The sequence below is a fragment of the Macaca fascicularis genome, chromosome 9 (assembly GCF_037993035.2).
Source record: "Macaca fascicularis isolate 582-1 chromosome 9, T2T-MFA8v1.1".
NCBI lineage: Eukaryota > Metazoa > Chordata > Mammalia > Primates > Cercopithecidae > Macaca > Macaca fascicularis.
The window spans coordinates 76,011,060-76,026,476 of NC_088383.1; the positions used below are offsets into that span (position 1 = coordinate 76,011,060).

At 43.9% G+C, this 15,417-nt stretch overlaps 1 protein-coding gene across 1 annotated transcript in view; it reads right to left on the reverse strand.

The window, feature by feature from the left end:
- EIF4EBP2 (eukaryotic translation initiation factor 4E binding protein 2) overlaps positions 1-14,961 on the reverse strand; it is a 28,319-nt gene extending 13,358 nt beyond the window's left edge. The window contains exon 1 of the mRNA XM_005565629.4: positions 14,560-14,961. Within this exon, the coding sequence (XP_005565686.1) occupies positions 14,560-14,704 (145 nt within the window). The 5' untranslated portion in view covers positions 14,705-14,961. The remainder of the gene's footprint in view (positions 1-14,559) is intronic.
- Between the last annotated feature and the right edge of the window lie 456 nt (positions 14,962-15,417).

Genomic DNA, 15,417 nt, shown 5'->3' on the forward strand with positions numbered 1-15,417 from the left:
AGTTGTATCTTAGGCCACGGCCTAATCCAAGGTCATACAGATTTGCCTCTGTCTTCTTCTAAAGGTTGTACATTAATAGCTTTTGCTCTGACATTTAGGTCTTTGAGCCATCTGGTCCACCTTCAGTTTTTCTGTGTGCATATCCAGTTGTATCAGCACTATCTGTTAAAAACTATTCTTTTTCCATGGAATTGTCTTGGCACCCTTGTTGAAGATCAATGGGCCATTACTGTGAGGGTTTATTTCTGGACTCTCAATTTTATTCCATTGATCTATATGTCTATCCATACGCTAGTACCGCACTGTCTTGATGTGTAATAAGTTTTGAAACCACGAAGTGTAAGTCTCCCAACTTAGTTTTTCTTTTTCAAGATTATTCTGGTTATTTTAGGTCCCTTAAAGTTCCATATGAATTTTGTCAATTTGTCAAAGAAGCCAGCTGAGATTATGATAGGGACGGTGCTGAATGTGAAAGTCAATTTGTGGAGTACTACCATCTTCACAATTAAGTCTTCTGATCCATGACCACCAAATGTCTTTCTACTTATCTGGGTCTTCTTTAATTTCTTTCAACAATGTTTTGTAGTTTCCAGAGTAAAAGTTTTATGCTTTGTGACTAAATTTATTCCTATCAGATTGTTTTCATGCTATTGTAAGTGGGATTGCTTTTTCTTTTCTTCCTTTCCTTTCTCTTTCTCTCTTTCTTTCTCTTTCTCTCGTTCTTTCTTTCAAGAGAGGGTCTTGCTCTGTCGTCCAGGCTAGAGGGCAGAAATGCAATCTTGGCTCACTGCAACCTATACCTCCTGGGCCCAAGTGGTCCTCCTGCCTCAGCCTCCCTAGCAGTTGGGACTACAGGCACACATCACCCAAAAAAAAAAAAGAAAAATTTTTTTTGTATTTTTTTGTAGAGACAGGGTTTCACCATGTTGCCCAGGCTGGTCTCGAAATCCTGGGCTCAAGCCATCCGCCCACCTCAGCCTTCCAAAATGATGGGATAACAGATGCAAGCCTGGCCAGTTTTTTGTTTTTTGAGACAGAGTCTCCCTCTGTCACCCAGGCTGGAGTGCAGGGCGTGATCTTAGTTCACTGCAACCTCCATCTTCTGGGTTCAAGTGATTCTTCTGCCTCAGCCTCCCGAGTAGTTGGGATTACAGGCATGTGCTACCACGCCCAGCTAATTTTTGAATTTTTAGTAGAGATGGGGTTTCACCATGTTGGCCAGGCTGGTCTCAAACTCCTGACCTCAAGTGATCTGCCCGCCTCGGCCTCCCAAAGCGCTAGGATTACAGGCGTGAGCCACTGTGCCGGGCCCAGAACTGGTTTTTCTATATGGCTCTTTTATCTTGCAACCTTGGCAAACTCACCTATGATTTCTAATAGTTTTTTAATGCATTCCTAAGATATGTTTGATTTTGAATGCCAACACAGCAAATAATTCAGACAACAAGACACACTGAAGAAGTAGCGTCTTAATGCTGTAAATGTTCTCAAATATAGTCAGGGAAAATATGACTATGAAAGTATAGTATTTATAAGTTTTTGAATTTTAGTACTCTCTGTAAGCTAAAAAAAATTTAATTGTAGTGGGTATAAAGCAAAAATAGGGAATCAGCTTGTTAATCACTAATGATTTTAGAGTGTAATTCAAAAGAAACTGACCTTCTAAAAAACCAAAATTATTCAAAGAAAAAAATTAAGATTCAATCATGGATAAAATGGCAGGAAAAAACCCTTTATTTCCTTTATTGAATATTATGTTTACTACAAACTTATATAAATTCCAAGACAATCTATTAAAAAATCTAAAATATTTAAGGTCTCTTATACATATGCATGCACAGATGTACATTTTCTGAAGCAAGGAATTCCTAGCAATTCACATTTCACCCAAACTCCCTCCAACACTATGTCAGCTCAATTTAATGTCAACCAGTGTAGCCGTAAGTAACTAGAAACAAGCTAACCTTAAGCTACTGAAGAAGGAAAACAGACTACACAAGAAATCCATAGCTCATATAACACAATATTAAAATGGGGCATGATAGTGATCAATTGATGGAGTGTTACAAAAACTGAAAAACAATTTTCCATTCCTTTTCTATGAAAATAATCATGCTCCTTAGTCTTATATTGGAAAGTTGTAAAAAAAAAATCACAATATTGTATATGCTGTTTGATTTTCAACGTTTACAGTCAAACTATAGTAAAAGCATAGAAGAATTACAGTTAAGGAAGAGTATGTAAATGTTACAAACTCTAATTTTTTTTTTTTTTCTTGAGAGTCAGGGTCTTGCTCTATCACCCAGGCTTGAGTGCAGTGGCACGATCACAGCTTACTGCAACCTTGACCTCTTGGGCTCAGGTGATCCTCCCACCTTAGCCTCCCAAGTAACTGGAACTATAGTCCAACTAATTTTATATTTTGTGGACATAGGGTCTCACTGTGTTGCTCTGACTGGTCTCAAACTCTTGGGCTCAAGCAATTCTCCTGCCTTGGCCCCACAGTGTTGGGATTATAGGTGTAAGCCACCATGCCTGCAAACAAACCCTGATATTATAAAAATAATGAGGTTACATATCAGCTAAGTAAAGGCAGGAAGACAGGTGAATGGTGTACTTTTAGATAGTGGAGAGCTAAAGTTGACAGGTTGAGACACATATTATTCAGAGTTTTAAAGATAACTACTAGAAGAGCCAAAAATGATAATACAATTTACAGAAATTAGTAAATGGAGAAAGGATGAGAAACGAGACAGAAAGTAATAAAAGTATCTTAGATTCCTCATCTTTCATAACGGGGAGTTAACAGTATTGTCTAATGTTAAAAAATCAAGAAATCACAGTATACATATATTATTTACAGCAACAATGGTAGCCAGCAAAAGTACTGTAAACAGAAACTGTTGAAAGTGGCAGTCTATTGGCATTTTATGCTCTTTTACACTGTTTAAGTTTCATTTTTCTGTTTTGTTTCAAAAATGTACATATTTTTCTTTGTCTTCCTGTTTGGATTTCAGAATAGGAAGCTTTAGATCTAGGTTAACATTAGCTATTTATAAATTTTTCATCCCTTAGTGACCAGATATTAGGATAAATCTAATACTTTCATCCAGGACTTTCTAGATACTAACATTACTAGGGAAATATGAGAGTAAAACTGAGTCCCTTTGATAGAGAGGGGGGAAAACCCTATCTACCTTTGAATCTAAACACCAGTGATTCTCAAACTGCAGAAAGCAAGAAAGTCAATGAATACAGCCCAAAGTTATGCTTGCCAAGATGGCTAGTATAGAAACAAGGTCATTCAAGCGTAAGGGCCTCTTTCAATATCAAGTACTTTAAATGATAAATAATCCATGCATTAAGCTATATACTTAAGAAACTATGTAAGCTGAAATAAAATCACACAGAGAAAATTCATTATAACATGGTTAACTTTTTGTTTTTTTTTTGAGACGGAGTCTCGCTGTCGCCCAGGCTGGAGTGCAGTGGCCTGATGTTAGTTCACTGCAAACTCCCACCTCCTGGGTTTAAGCCATTCTCCTGCCTCAGCCTCCCAAGTAGCTGGGACTAGGACTACAGGCGCCCGCCACCCCGCCCGGCTAGTTTTTTTTTTTTTAGTAGAGATGGGGTTTCACCGTGTTAGCCAGGATGGTCTCCATCTCCTGACCTCGTGATCCGCCAGTCTTGGCCTCCCAAAGTGCTGGGATTACAGACTTGAGCCACTGTGCCCGGCAACATGGTTAACTTACAGGGTAGTTGTTAACTATATTTTTACAGAGACGACCCCCCACATCATAAAATTCTGTTTAACTAAGTCTGCTTCCAGAATTAAATTAAGCATTTACTCATGCAAATAGACGGCCTGGAAACGAAACATTAAGTAACTTGCCCACAAGCCCTCCAAAAAGGCTGAGATAGACTTACATCCTCATAAAATAGAGTTCCAAGCAGGAAAGGAGAACATGAAGTCAAACAGGGCTTTCCTCCTGGGACTTTCTCTGTCAAAGGGGAAAATTTCAGAAGCCACCAGCAGACTTCCTTTATATCTCATTTGGCCAGAACTGGTTCAGATGCCCACCAGAGCAAACACTGGGGAGACTATGACTGGCTTAGAGCTGTCACGGTGCATATCCCGGGGCTTAGTACCTTGCCATTTTAAAAAATGAAGGAATCCAGCAGCAAGCAAGAAGAGGGAATGGCTATTGAGCAGGAAACCAACAATGTCAGCCAATCTGCATTCAATATTTACCTAAATTTAGTAAATATTACATACATATTAGTTTAACCAAAAAGGGTAAGAAAGGTAAATTAAGAGGATAGGGGACAGAAGTATATACATTGCGAGAAGGGTGTATATAGCAACTAAATCCTCATCTGCCATAGCAGAAAATGAATTGTTAATATCCCGAACTAAGAAACAGGCTGGGTGTGGGGGCTCGCACCTAAATGGCAGGACTTTGGGAGGCTGAGGTGAGAGGATCACCTGAGCCCAGAAGTTCAAGACCAGCTTGGGAAACATGGTGACAAATCATTTCTACAAAAATTTCAAAAATTAGCTGTGCTTGGTGGCACTCCTGTGATCCCAGGAGGCTGAGCCCAGGTCAAGGCTGCAGTGCACATTAGCTAAATGAATTTAAAATGGTTTCTCTGGGAGTGGAAATGGAGATAAAGGAATGGGATGTTGGAATGCTGGTTTTTGTTGTATGGTCTATAAGACTGTATGACTTTTAAAACTTTGTTGCTTTCATAGGTATAAAAAAAATGTAAAAAAAAAAAAAAGCAAAATGGCGAGGAAAAAAAGCATGAACACTGATGAATGTTCATTTACAAAAGGACAATTACCACACGGTTCCACTTAACTGAGGTTCCTAGAGTAGTCAAATTCATGAAGACACAAAGTAGGATGATTAGTTGCTGGGGGCTGCGGTGGTAGTGCTTAATGGGAAGTTATTGTTTAATCGGTATGAGGTTTCAGTTTAGGAAGATGAAAAAAGTTCTGAAGATGGATGGTGGTGATGGTTGCAAAATACGGTGAATATATTTAATCCCACTGAGCTGTGCAATTAAAAATGACTAAAATGGAAATTTTTGTTATGTATGTTTAAAAAAATCAAGACATAGTATATTAAAAAATCATTATAAGGAACTAAGAAAAAAGATGCTTACAAAATATCTTATAAATACATACAGACAGACCAACACTGCTAGGGCAGCAGGGACCATGAAGAGGAAGGTATCCTTCAAGCCCAGACAAAGCATTTGGCATGTAACTTCAATTTTCTACCAGGAATTCTTGACAATTCTCCAGCTGTGCCTCATGTTAAGGGCCCACCAAAAGATCAGAAACAGATACAAGACGAACAAGCAGCAAGTGCTTCTAATGCACTCAGAAAAGAAGTCTAAGCCTGTCTCTCTCTCTCCCACCCCCATAAGAAGGGAAAATAAGAAAGGAAAACACAGAAAGGACTTAACAAAGCGTTTCCTCTGCTTTTTATTCTTTCAACTTAGGTGGAAACAAGGTCCATGTCTTATTGACTGAGTTATAGAACATTCATGAATGAACTTCAGTTTTAACCATCTGTTCTTCATGGAGACTCTGGATGAAGAGACAGACTCCTGAAAAGCTCTATGGCAAATAACCCAGAGGAAATTAAAAGCTGCCTAACTCTGTATTCTCCAGGGAGACGGGTGGTGGCCAAACCACATTCAGTGTGCACAACCATCAAATCCCTGAAATGCTAATAAACCAACAGAGACAATTTTTATCTTAACAAAAGAAACAGGGCTGGGCATGGTGGTTCAATCCCAGCACTTTGGGAGGCCGACGCGAGAGGATCACTTGAGGTCAGGAGTTCAAGACCAGCCTGGCCAACATGGTAAAACCCCATCTCTACTAAAAACACAAAAATCAGTCAGGCATGGTGGTTGGTGCCTGTAATCCCAGCTACCCGGGAGGCTGAGGCAGGAGAACTGCTTGAACCCGGGAGGTGGAGGCTGCAGTGAGCTGAGATGGTGCCACTGCACTCCAGGCCTGGGTGATGGAGAGACTATCTAAAAAAAATAAAAAATAAAAAATAAAAAAAATAAGGAAAGATCACTGCTAATGGTATGTGGAAAACATTCAGATTCAAACCTGGCTTTCATTCCAACTATTTGCTTACCTCCCAAATTCATTTTCAATCCTCTTGGGTACCTCTTATTTAAAAACAATGGATATTTAGGTCAGGACCGGTGGCTCATGCCTGTAATTCCAGCACTTTGGGAGGCCGAGATAGGTGGATCACCTTAAGTCAGGAGTTCGAGACCAGCCTGGACAACATGATGAAACCCCGTATCCACTAAAAATACAAAAAACTAGTCAGGCGTGGTGGTGCACGCCTGTAGTCCCAGCTACTCAAGAGGCTAAGGCAGGAGAATCCCTTGAACCCTGGAGGTGGAGGTTGCAGTGAGCTGAGATCATGCCACTGCACTCTAGCCTGGGTGACAGAGTGAGGCTCTGTCTCAAAAACAAACAAACAAACAAATAAATAAAATAATGGATATCAACATCTTCCATTTTTACTTATAGTAAGGAACTTGAAATAATCCTATTGGATATCCTGGTCTACGTTACTATTTTTATCTGCTGCCAATTCATAAAAGTTCTAGGAACTTATCAGACCAGAGAATAGTTCTATTTCAACTTAAAAGCAGCCCAACACCTAACACAAACATAAACAGTCTTTGATAATGAGACAAGCTCCTCTCTGAGGCACTAATGATTAATCATGACATCTTAAAATGAAGAATTGCAAGCCTTTCATGCTTTCTGGTAAGTGCTTCTTAGAACCTAAGCTGCAACGGTCTATCTTCACCAGTAAATAGCACTTCTACTATAAACAACAGACCATTTCTTAAAAAATTAAAATTGAATTTGGTATTACCCAAACCAAAACATCACAAGAAAAATACAAACTAATATCCCTCATGCAAAATTTAACAAAATATTAACAACCCAAATTCTGATTTTTTTTTTTTTGTAACATGGAGTCTCGCTCTGTCACCCAGGCTGAAATGCAGTGGCATGATCTCGGCTCACTGCAACCCCTGCCTCACAGGTTTAAGTGATTCTCCCGCCTCAGCCTCCCAGGTAGCTGGGACTACAGGAATGCGCCACCATGCCCGGCTAATTTTGTGTATTTTAGTAGAGACGGGGTTTCACCATGTTAGTCAGGCTGGTCTCGAACTCCTGACCTCAGGTGACCTGTCCACCTCAGCCTCCCAAAGTGCTGGGATTACAGGTGTGAGCCACTGTGCCCAGCTCCAAATTCAGCAATATGTGAAAAGGACCATAAATCTCACCATGACCAACTGAGATTTATCCAAGGAATCCAAGACTGATTCGACATCTCAAAATCAATTAATCTATCATGTCAATAGAATGAAAATCGAAAGTCACATGACCATCTCAATAGAGGGAAAAAAGGCACTTGACAAAATCCAACAACATTTCATGATAAAAACAAACTAGGAGTAGAAGGAAACTTTCTCAACCTGATAAACGACATCTATGGAAACACAGCTAACATCTTAATAGTGAAATGGTGAAAGACTGAATGTTTTTCCCCCTCTTAGGGAACAGCAACAAGGCAAGGATGTCCATTCTTGATGACTCACCACATCTATTCAATACTTAAGGTTCTAGCTAAGGCAATTAGGCAAGAAATATAAATCAAAAGCATCCAGATTGATAAAGAAAATATAAAACAATCTCTAGTCACAGATAACATGATCTTGTATACAGAAAATCCCAAGGAATACACAAGCACTGAATTGTATTTTCCAGTTTATCCTTGTTTATCCTTTTTAAAGTTTTTACTTTTTATAACTACTCAATAAAATGAACAGTTTCTGTTTGTCAAAGCATTTGTCCTAGAGAGCTGAACGATTATTTATTTAGATGTAAACACTCAAAGATTTCTGAGCTTTCGGCTTCAAGCTGTGGCCTGAGAACCAGCTACATACTGCATGGACAGCTACTGGGTGTTAAAGAGAGCGCACAGGGTTTTCTTTCATGGATTTCAGATCTTTTGAGTCCACAGGCCGGGCACGGTGGCTCACACCAGAAATCCCAACACTTTGGGAGGCCAAGGTGCGTGGATAACCTGAGGTCAGGAGTTTGAGACCAGCCTGGCCAACATGGTGAAACCTTGTCTCTACTGAAAATACAAAAATTAGTCAGGTGTGGTGGTGCATGTCTGTAATCCCAGCTACTCAGGAGGCTGAGGCATGAGAATTGCTTGAACCTGGGAGGCGGAGATTGCAGTCAGCCAAAATCATGCCACTGCACTCCAGCCTTGGCTACAGAGTGAGATTCTGTCTCAAAAAAATAAAAATAAATAAATAAATGTCAAAAATCTTTTAAAAGGCCAAGCACGGTGGCTCATGCCTGTAATCCCAGCACTTTTGAGAAGCCAAGACAGGTGGATCACTCGAAGTCCGAAGTTCAAGACCAGCCTGACCAACACAGTAAAACCCCACCTTTACAAGAAATACAAAAATTAGCCAGGCGTGGTGGCAGTCACCTGTAATCCCAGTTACTCGGGAGGCTGAGGCAGGAGAATTGCTTGAACCTGGGAGGTGGAGGTTGCCGTGAGCCGAGATCATGCCACTGCACTCCGGCCTGGACAACAGATCGAGACTCCATCTCAAAAAAAAAAACAACTTATAAACACCAATTTGATGAAAGTTTTTCTGGCATTCACCAATAAACTGTCCTCCTGCTCAGGCTCTCTTCCTCTGTAACCAGATTAACTAACTTTCTCCATGTTAACTTTACCCCATCTGATCTGCAAATCATCACACACACACGCACGCACGCACACACACACACACAATCAAGCCTACAGTCTCCAAACCACGCAAGATCCCTCTTATAAAACTGTCTTTAAGACTCCTATCCTCAAAAGGTTTCTGCTGAATAACCTTAGTAGTGCCAGTTTACAGGCTAGTGACTTTTCCTTTTTCCTGTTGCACACAGCAGGCCTCAGGAGAGCGGTAGGGTGCTGTGCACAGCTCTGTCGTGCATGCTGCACTATCCACCTGTGCTCTCCTCCCTTGTCAGACAGTAGCTCGCTTAGGTCAGGCAAGGGCGCTCCCTCCACACAGTACACTGCCTTGAGGATGAGGACTACTGCCTTCCTCAGGCTTAGAATTCAGTCCCTTACCAGCAAAAATGCACCCAACATAAAAACTGAGGTATACTCTCTTCTACATATATATTGGCAGCTGATGAATATGAGATTAAAGTTGAATCTCCCACAAAATGACAACATACGTTGTTACTCTGATACAAGTAAATGCCATCTTCCTCAAACACAAGGCAAAGGGTTTGAACACCCTAAACTATGTTGTTTATGCACTTCTCACATGTAATAATGAAGTCCTCTGGCTAATAACTTAGTTAGAGAGTTCAATAAGCACCATTTGTGGGTTCAGAAGTTACTGGCCTAGAATAAACTCAGCCCAAGGATACCGAGTTAGAAATTTTATGACATGGTCAGAAGCTGGCTTTCCTTCCCAGAACTCTACTTACTCCTCCCAATAAAGGAACCAGATTAAAAAGTAGCTCCCGCCAGGCACGGTGGCTCATGCCTGTAATCCCAGCACTTTGGGAGGCCGAGGTGGGCGGATCACCTGAGGTCCGGAGTTCGAGACTAGCCTGACCAACATGGAGAAATTCCGTCTCTACCAAAAATGCAAAATTAGCCGGTCGTGGTGACACATGCCTGTAACCCCAGCTACTCGGGAGGCTGAGGCAGGAGAATCACTTGAACTCAGGAGGTGGAGGTTGTGGTGAGCCGAGATGGCGCCATTGCACTCCAGCCTGGGCAACAAGAGTGAAACTGTCTCAGAGAAAGAAAAAAGAAAAAAAAAAAAAAAAAAAAAGCAATTCTCTTCACCCCCAATACTCTTTATTTTGGGATAGTTCACAACAAGTGGATTATTTTCCCTTCTTCCTGCTTTCTCCTTTTTTCCAAACCCATCCAACAGCCTTTATGAAATTCTGTCCCAGTGAACCAATCACATCAACTATCCAAGAGGCAGAAAGGAAGAGCTACAGCCCAGATAAAATTTCAGACCATCACAGTTAGTTCCCCTCTGTTGCCCCTGTTATGGTAACAGCGTACTTTTCCATAGCTGATGAGAATGCTGTGCTGGAAAAGAAAGGCAAACAGAAAGGGTAAAAGACGTGTCTATGTTTCTGCTCATTCCCCAGAGCAAAACAACTCTTCTAAAAGGGGGCAGTTCAGCACCTTGAAAGGAAATAAGGTAGCAGAAAGAATCATATTAGCTAGCATTCTGGAGGTAGAAAAGTCTCTTTAAAAATGTCTGCAAACTTCCTTTCCTAGTAAGATAAGCATCTCAAAACAGTGGAGGAAAAAAATGGAATAGTGATCAGGATACTAAATTTGAGGGACCCACGGACAATAATTAGCTGTTTAATACTAACAAGTTACTTAACTTCTCTGGGTCCCAGTTTCTCTTAATAATAAAATGAAAGCATTAGGTTTCTTCCAGGTCACTAGTGTTATTAAAAGTGGAGCTGACTATAGTAACTTTACCTTCTTTTGAGGGCAGAAGTAGCTTCTCAATGGAAGAACCAAATATCATCCACTCCTCCACAGGCGGATAGAAAAAAAAATAAAATAAAATCCAAGAGCCTTTTTTTTGGCCTGAAATTCGCCCAACACAAAATCCCTTCTTCCTTTGTAATGAGAAAGGATACTCTTCTAGCAATATGAGAAATCCAAGAGGTTACAGCAAGTGTGTTTTCAACCACTTCTCATTTCCCAAACCACAGGAAGGCAATTTTGAGAAACCTCAAGGGTAAGCTGTATCTCCTCTGATCCCCAATGAATAAAGGACTCTTCAAGGAGGGAGAAACTCTAAATTTGCTAGGCTGTGAATGTCCTTGCTCAGTCTGATCATTTAGGGCATTCGATCCATCAACTGTTGTTATGCTGGAATGCTCTGTCGTGTACGTGACCCTCCAGAAGGTTTCCAGAAGTTTGAGGCAGGAAATGTTAATCCCCTCCCTTACCACTAAACAGAGATTTCCAATACAAACCTACCACTCATTTTTCTAAATGTTTTCAAGTCTGAAATATATGTTAGCACTTGACTCTACCCTTTCAGAACTAAAAATCTCCTCTGTCTGCCCCTACCCCCAAATCAAGAATTTAAACCTGTTCAGACCAAGGACTGTATTTCCTACTTTTGTCTGTTGTCCCCTTTTGTGCAAACCACTGCCCTGGGTGCGCAAAATTTACTAATGATACCTAACCACATTAATCCAGGCGTCTGGGGGTGGCCAGATAACAAACTATTGCACCCTGGTTGAGGGAAATAAAATTACATGGTGACAGGAAGATGAATGTAGCATTAGAGATACACAAACCATCAGAGGGGGAAGTTAAATCAGTAAGTAAAGAACACCTAAACAGCATTCATTGCTGTAATAGTGATTAAATCCAACTGCAACAGTACCATGTCCTTATAAAGATAATAGATAAGCCCTCATGTTAAAAATCCAAAGATTACGGCTGGGCATGGTGGCTCAGGCCTGCAATCCCAGCACTTTGGGAGGCCGAGGCGGGCGGATCATGAGGTCAGGAGATCGAGACCATCCTGGCTAACACGGTGAAACTCCATCTCTACTAAAAATATAAAAAATTAGCCGGGCGTGGTGGTGGGCACCTGTAGTCCCAACTACTTGGGAGGCTGAGGCAGGAGAATGATGTGAACCTGGGAGGCGGAACTTGCAGTGAGCCGAGATCACACCACTGCACTCCAGCCTGGACGACAGAGCGAGACTCCATCTCCAAAAGACAACAAACAAACAAATAAACAAAAAAATCCAAAGATTACGATGGGCTCTCCCAATAAATACAGGCTCAACATTAAAGAAGAGCCAAGATGACAAGTATTTAAATCCAAAACAAAAAAACTGTGTGTAGAAACAATTTGGGGGGAAGTTAAGTGATATTTGAGAAAACAGTGATTGAGTGTTAGGAGGAGGGGTAACGAATCAGTATTTCCGGCAGAATCTTTGCAAGCACTTTAAGAATTAATCCAGGCTATGAGATAGGCTTCTATCTTTGAAGCAACGCTTAAAGACTATGCCCTTATTTTTAAAAGCACGGTAGCTTGACTATTTAACATAAGCCAAAAACGCATCTAGGTGGCTCTTCCCTCAGGGGATTAATATATAGCTGAAAGTTTAGTTCCTTTCCCAAATAAACTATAGCTGAGTGCAGTTGTTACTATGAAGTGTTCTGAACTGCTGGAAGCGCAGGCATTTACTGAACAATACCACAAAGAATTCTGGAAGAAGTTATCAATCCCTTTCCATCACCTCAGAAAACAGTATCTATTTCTTTCTTTCTTTCTTTTTTTTTTTTGAGACAGAGTCTCGCTCTGTCGCCCAGGCTGGAGTGCAGTGGCCGGATCTCGGCTCACTGCAAGCTCCGCCTCCCGGGTTCACGCCATTCTCCTGTCTCAGCCTCCCAAGTAGCTGGAACTACAGGCGCCCGCCACCTCACCTGGCTAGTTTTTTGTATTTTTTTAGTAGAGATGGGGTTTCACCGTGTTAGCCAGGATGGTCTTGATCTCCTGACCTCGTGATCCGCCTGTCTCAGGCTCCCAAAATGCTGGGATTACAGGCTTGAGCCACCGCGCCCGGCAGTATCTATTTCTTAAAAGCAATCAGTTCAAGTTCAAGACAACTCTTATATGGAGCAGATTCTGGTCTGCCAAAATTTTTCAGGATTAAAAAGCAAGATCTTGGCTGGGTGCAGTGGCTCACGCCTGTAATCCCAGCACTCTGGGAGGCTGAGGGGGCGAATAACTTGAGCCCACGAGTTCAACACCAGCCTGGGCAACATGGAGAAACCCAGGCTCTACCAAAAATACAAAAAAATTAGCCAGCCGTGGTGGCACGTGCCTGTGGTCCCAGCTACTCAGGAGGCTGAGGTGGGAGGATCGCTTGAGCCCAGGAAGTGGAGAACGCAGTGAGCCGAGGTCCTGCCACTGTACTCCAGACTGGGCGACAGAGCGAGACCCTGTCCCATGCTCAAACACAGGACTTGGTCTTGAACTGATCATATCGGGGGGAGATTTCTTCCATGAGTTAAGCCACCTAAGAACTCGACTATTCTGCAAAGTTAACATTTCCTTAAACCCAGCTCTCCATACATATTAATGAACTTCTGCCTGGGTCATTTAAAAAGCCTTCCAAGGCAGCCCCCCCACCTAGAGCGGCCTGGCTGAATTTCTCTGTAAAGCTCTCTCCTAGATTTTTATCCCTTGGTGTTGGCAAGAAGGTCTTACTCCACAGGCCTTGCTATTGTGCAACTCATCTAAGGATGGTCCAGGCCTAACTGCACCGGATTGGTTGCAGTACGGCTCCTGAGCCCTGCCCACAGGAACAAGGCTAGCAATCCTCTAGACGGCAGGAGCTGCGAAGTCCCCACCCTCTAGCAAGAGGCCACCCCAGCACCAAAAGAAGACAAAGTTCTGAAGTTAAAAAGGAGGCCCCGTTCCCTTCAATAAGGCTCCTCAAAATCGCTTTCCAGGCTCCTCCCTCTGGAGGACAGCCCAGTTAGGGCACAGACAACCTTTGAGCTCTCTTCCCGTGACCAAGCTTCACCTCTACCCCAGTGTTACTTATTTGTAAACAGTTCCTGGTCATGCTTTGAAAAGCAATGCCAGGGAACCACCCTCTCTCTGGACTGCTTCTCTCTAGCCCCTTTCACAGCATCAAGCAACCACCCCACCCAACTGGGGTGTCCTTGACAAAGGTCCTTCAATCCATTTAAAAGGCGTCGCCGCCGAAAGACAGCTGCCAGGGCCCTACCACCCCCACCTACTTTCCCTTGGCTATTACTTGAGCTTTATTTTATCACTCTATCCTCCCGGCCTGGGGACTCCCCTCACCCGTGGGGCCTCGTCCAGCAAAGTAAACAATGCTGTCAAAGCGGGATAACGCTGGGTGAGGCTTCCACACTAGGCATTCCAGCCTCCTCCCGGTGTTCTAAAAGCAGTAAAACAAGCCATCGCAGGATCCCAGGGCCGAATTCCTCTCCCAAAGTTCTTTTTTAAAAAGGCCCGGAGCCAGCTTCAAAATCACGCATTAATTTGCACAATCTGCAAGAGACAGGCAATGCAGAATGTAATGCAAGGCCAAGTGGAGCCAAATCCGCCCGGGAAGGAGGCAGAGAGGGGAGAGAAAACTGGGTCGAGTGCGTAAGCCTGCCACGAAGCGGAAACAAGAGCTCTTTTTCGCGACAGGACAGCCACATTCCCGAGTGGGGCGCACGCGGACTCGAGCTCCGGGCAAGAAAGAACACGAAGTAAAGGATCCCGAACGCTCGGGCGAGCCCAAAGGCAGCGTCCCCGGGGCTTCGGTGGAGCTGGGGGCGGGGGCGGGGGCGAAGCGGCCGGGCACCGAGACGCCGAGGAGTTAGAGGACCGCGGCGGGACACCTGGCGCGGCGGACGGCTGGCCGGCGCTCACCTCCCGGTGTGGTGGAGAAGAGCGTCCCCCCGGGCGTGGTGCAATAGTCATGAGGTAGCTGCGCGGCGTCGCTGATGGCCACGGTGCGGGTGGGGATGGCGCGGCTCTGGCTGGGCTGGTGGCCGCTGCCGGCTGACGAGGACATGGCTGTGGGCGCGGGCTCTCGGCTTTGTCCGGCGGGCAGGCGGCGGCGGCGGGGCCGGGGCTGCTTCGGCTCCTCAGGCGGACGGAAAAGCGCGCTCTGCGCGCTCCTCGCTCGCTTCCTCTCGTTCTCTCGTCCCGCTCCGCTCCCGCCGCCGCCCTCTCAGCCGCCGCCGCCGCCGCCGCCCGATCCTCCGGCCTCCGCCAGCAGCCTCAGCAGCAGCAGCAGCGGCAGCAGCGGCGACGACGACGACCGGAAGCGGGCGAAGGCGGGAGCCAGACGGAGTTGGGGAAGCGGGTTGGCCGGAGGTGACGTCGCCGCGGGGCGGGGCGAGGCGGTGAGGGGCGTGGCTGCAGTTGTTGAGGGGGTGGGGCCGAGGGGCGGGGCTGAGGATGAGAGTGGCTTAACCCCAGCGGGCGGGAGAGGAGCCAGAGGGAACCTGAGCTAAGTGTTTGTGAGTCCGGTGAAGGGGCAGACAAGGATAACTTTCTTTGTCTTATTGTTTGTCTTTGCCGGTTAACACCACTTTACTTGAGCAGACTTGAGTCTCTCATGCATTCCTACGATTACAAATGTAATTTTACTTTTAATTGTTCATTATTAATTCAGGCACTGCATCCACGATGTACTGTATTTTAAAATCAAACAGAGCAGAAAGGTTTATGGTGCCACTTTCTCCCAGTTTCCGAACTCCCTTCAACCGCTGTACCAGTTAA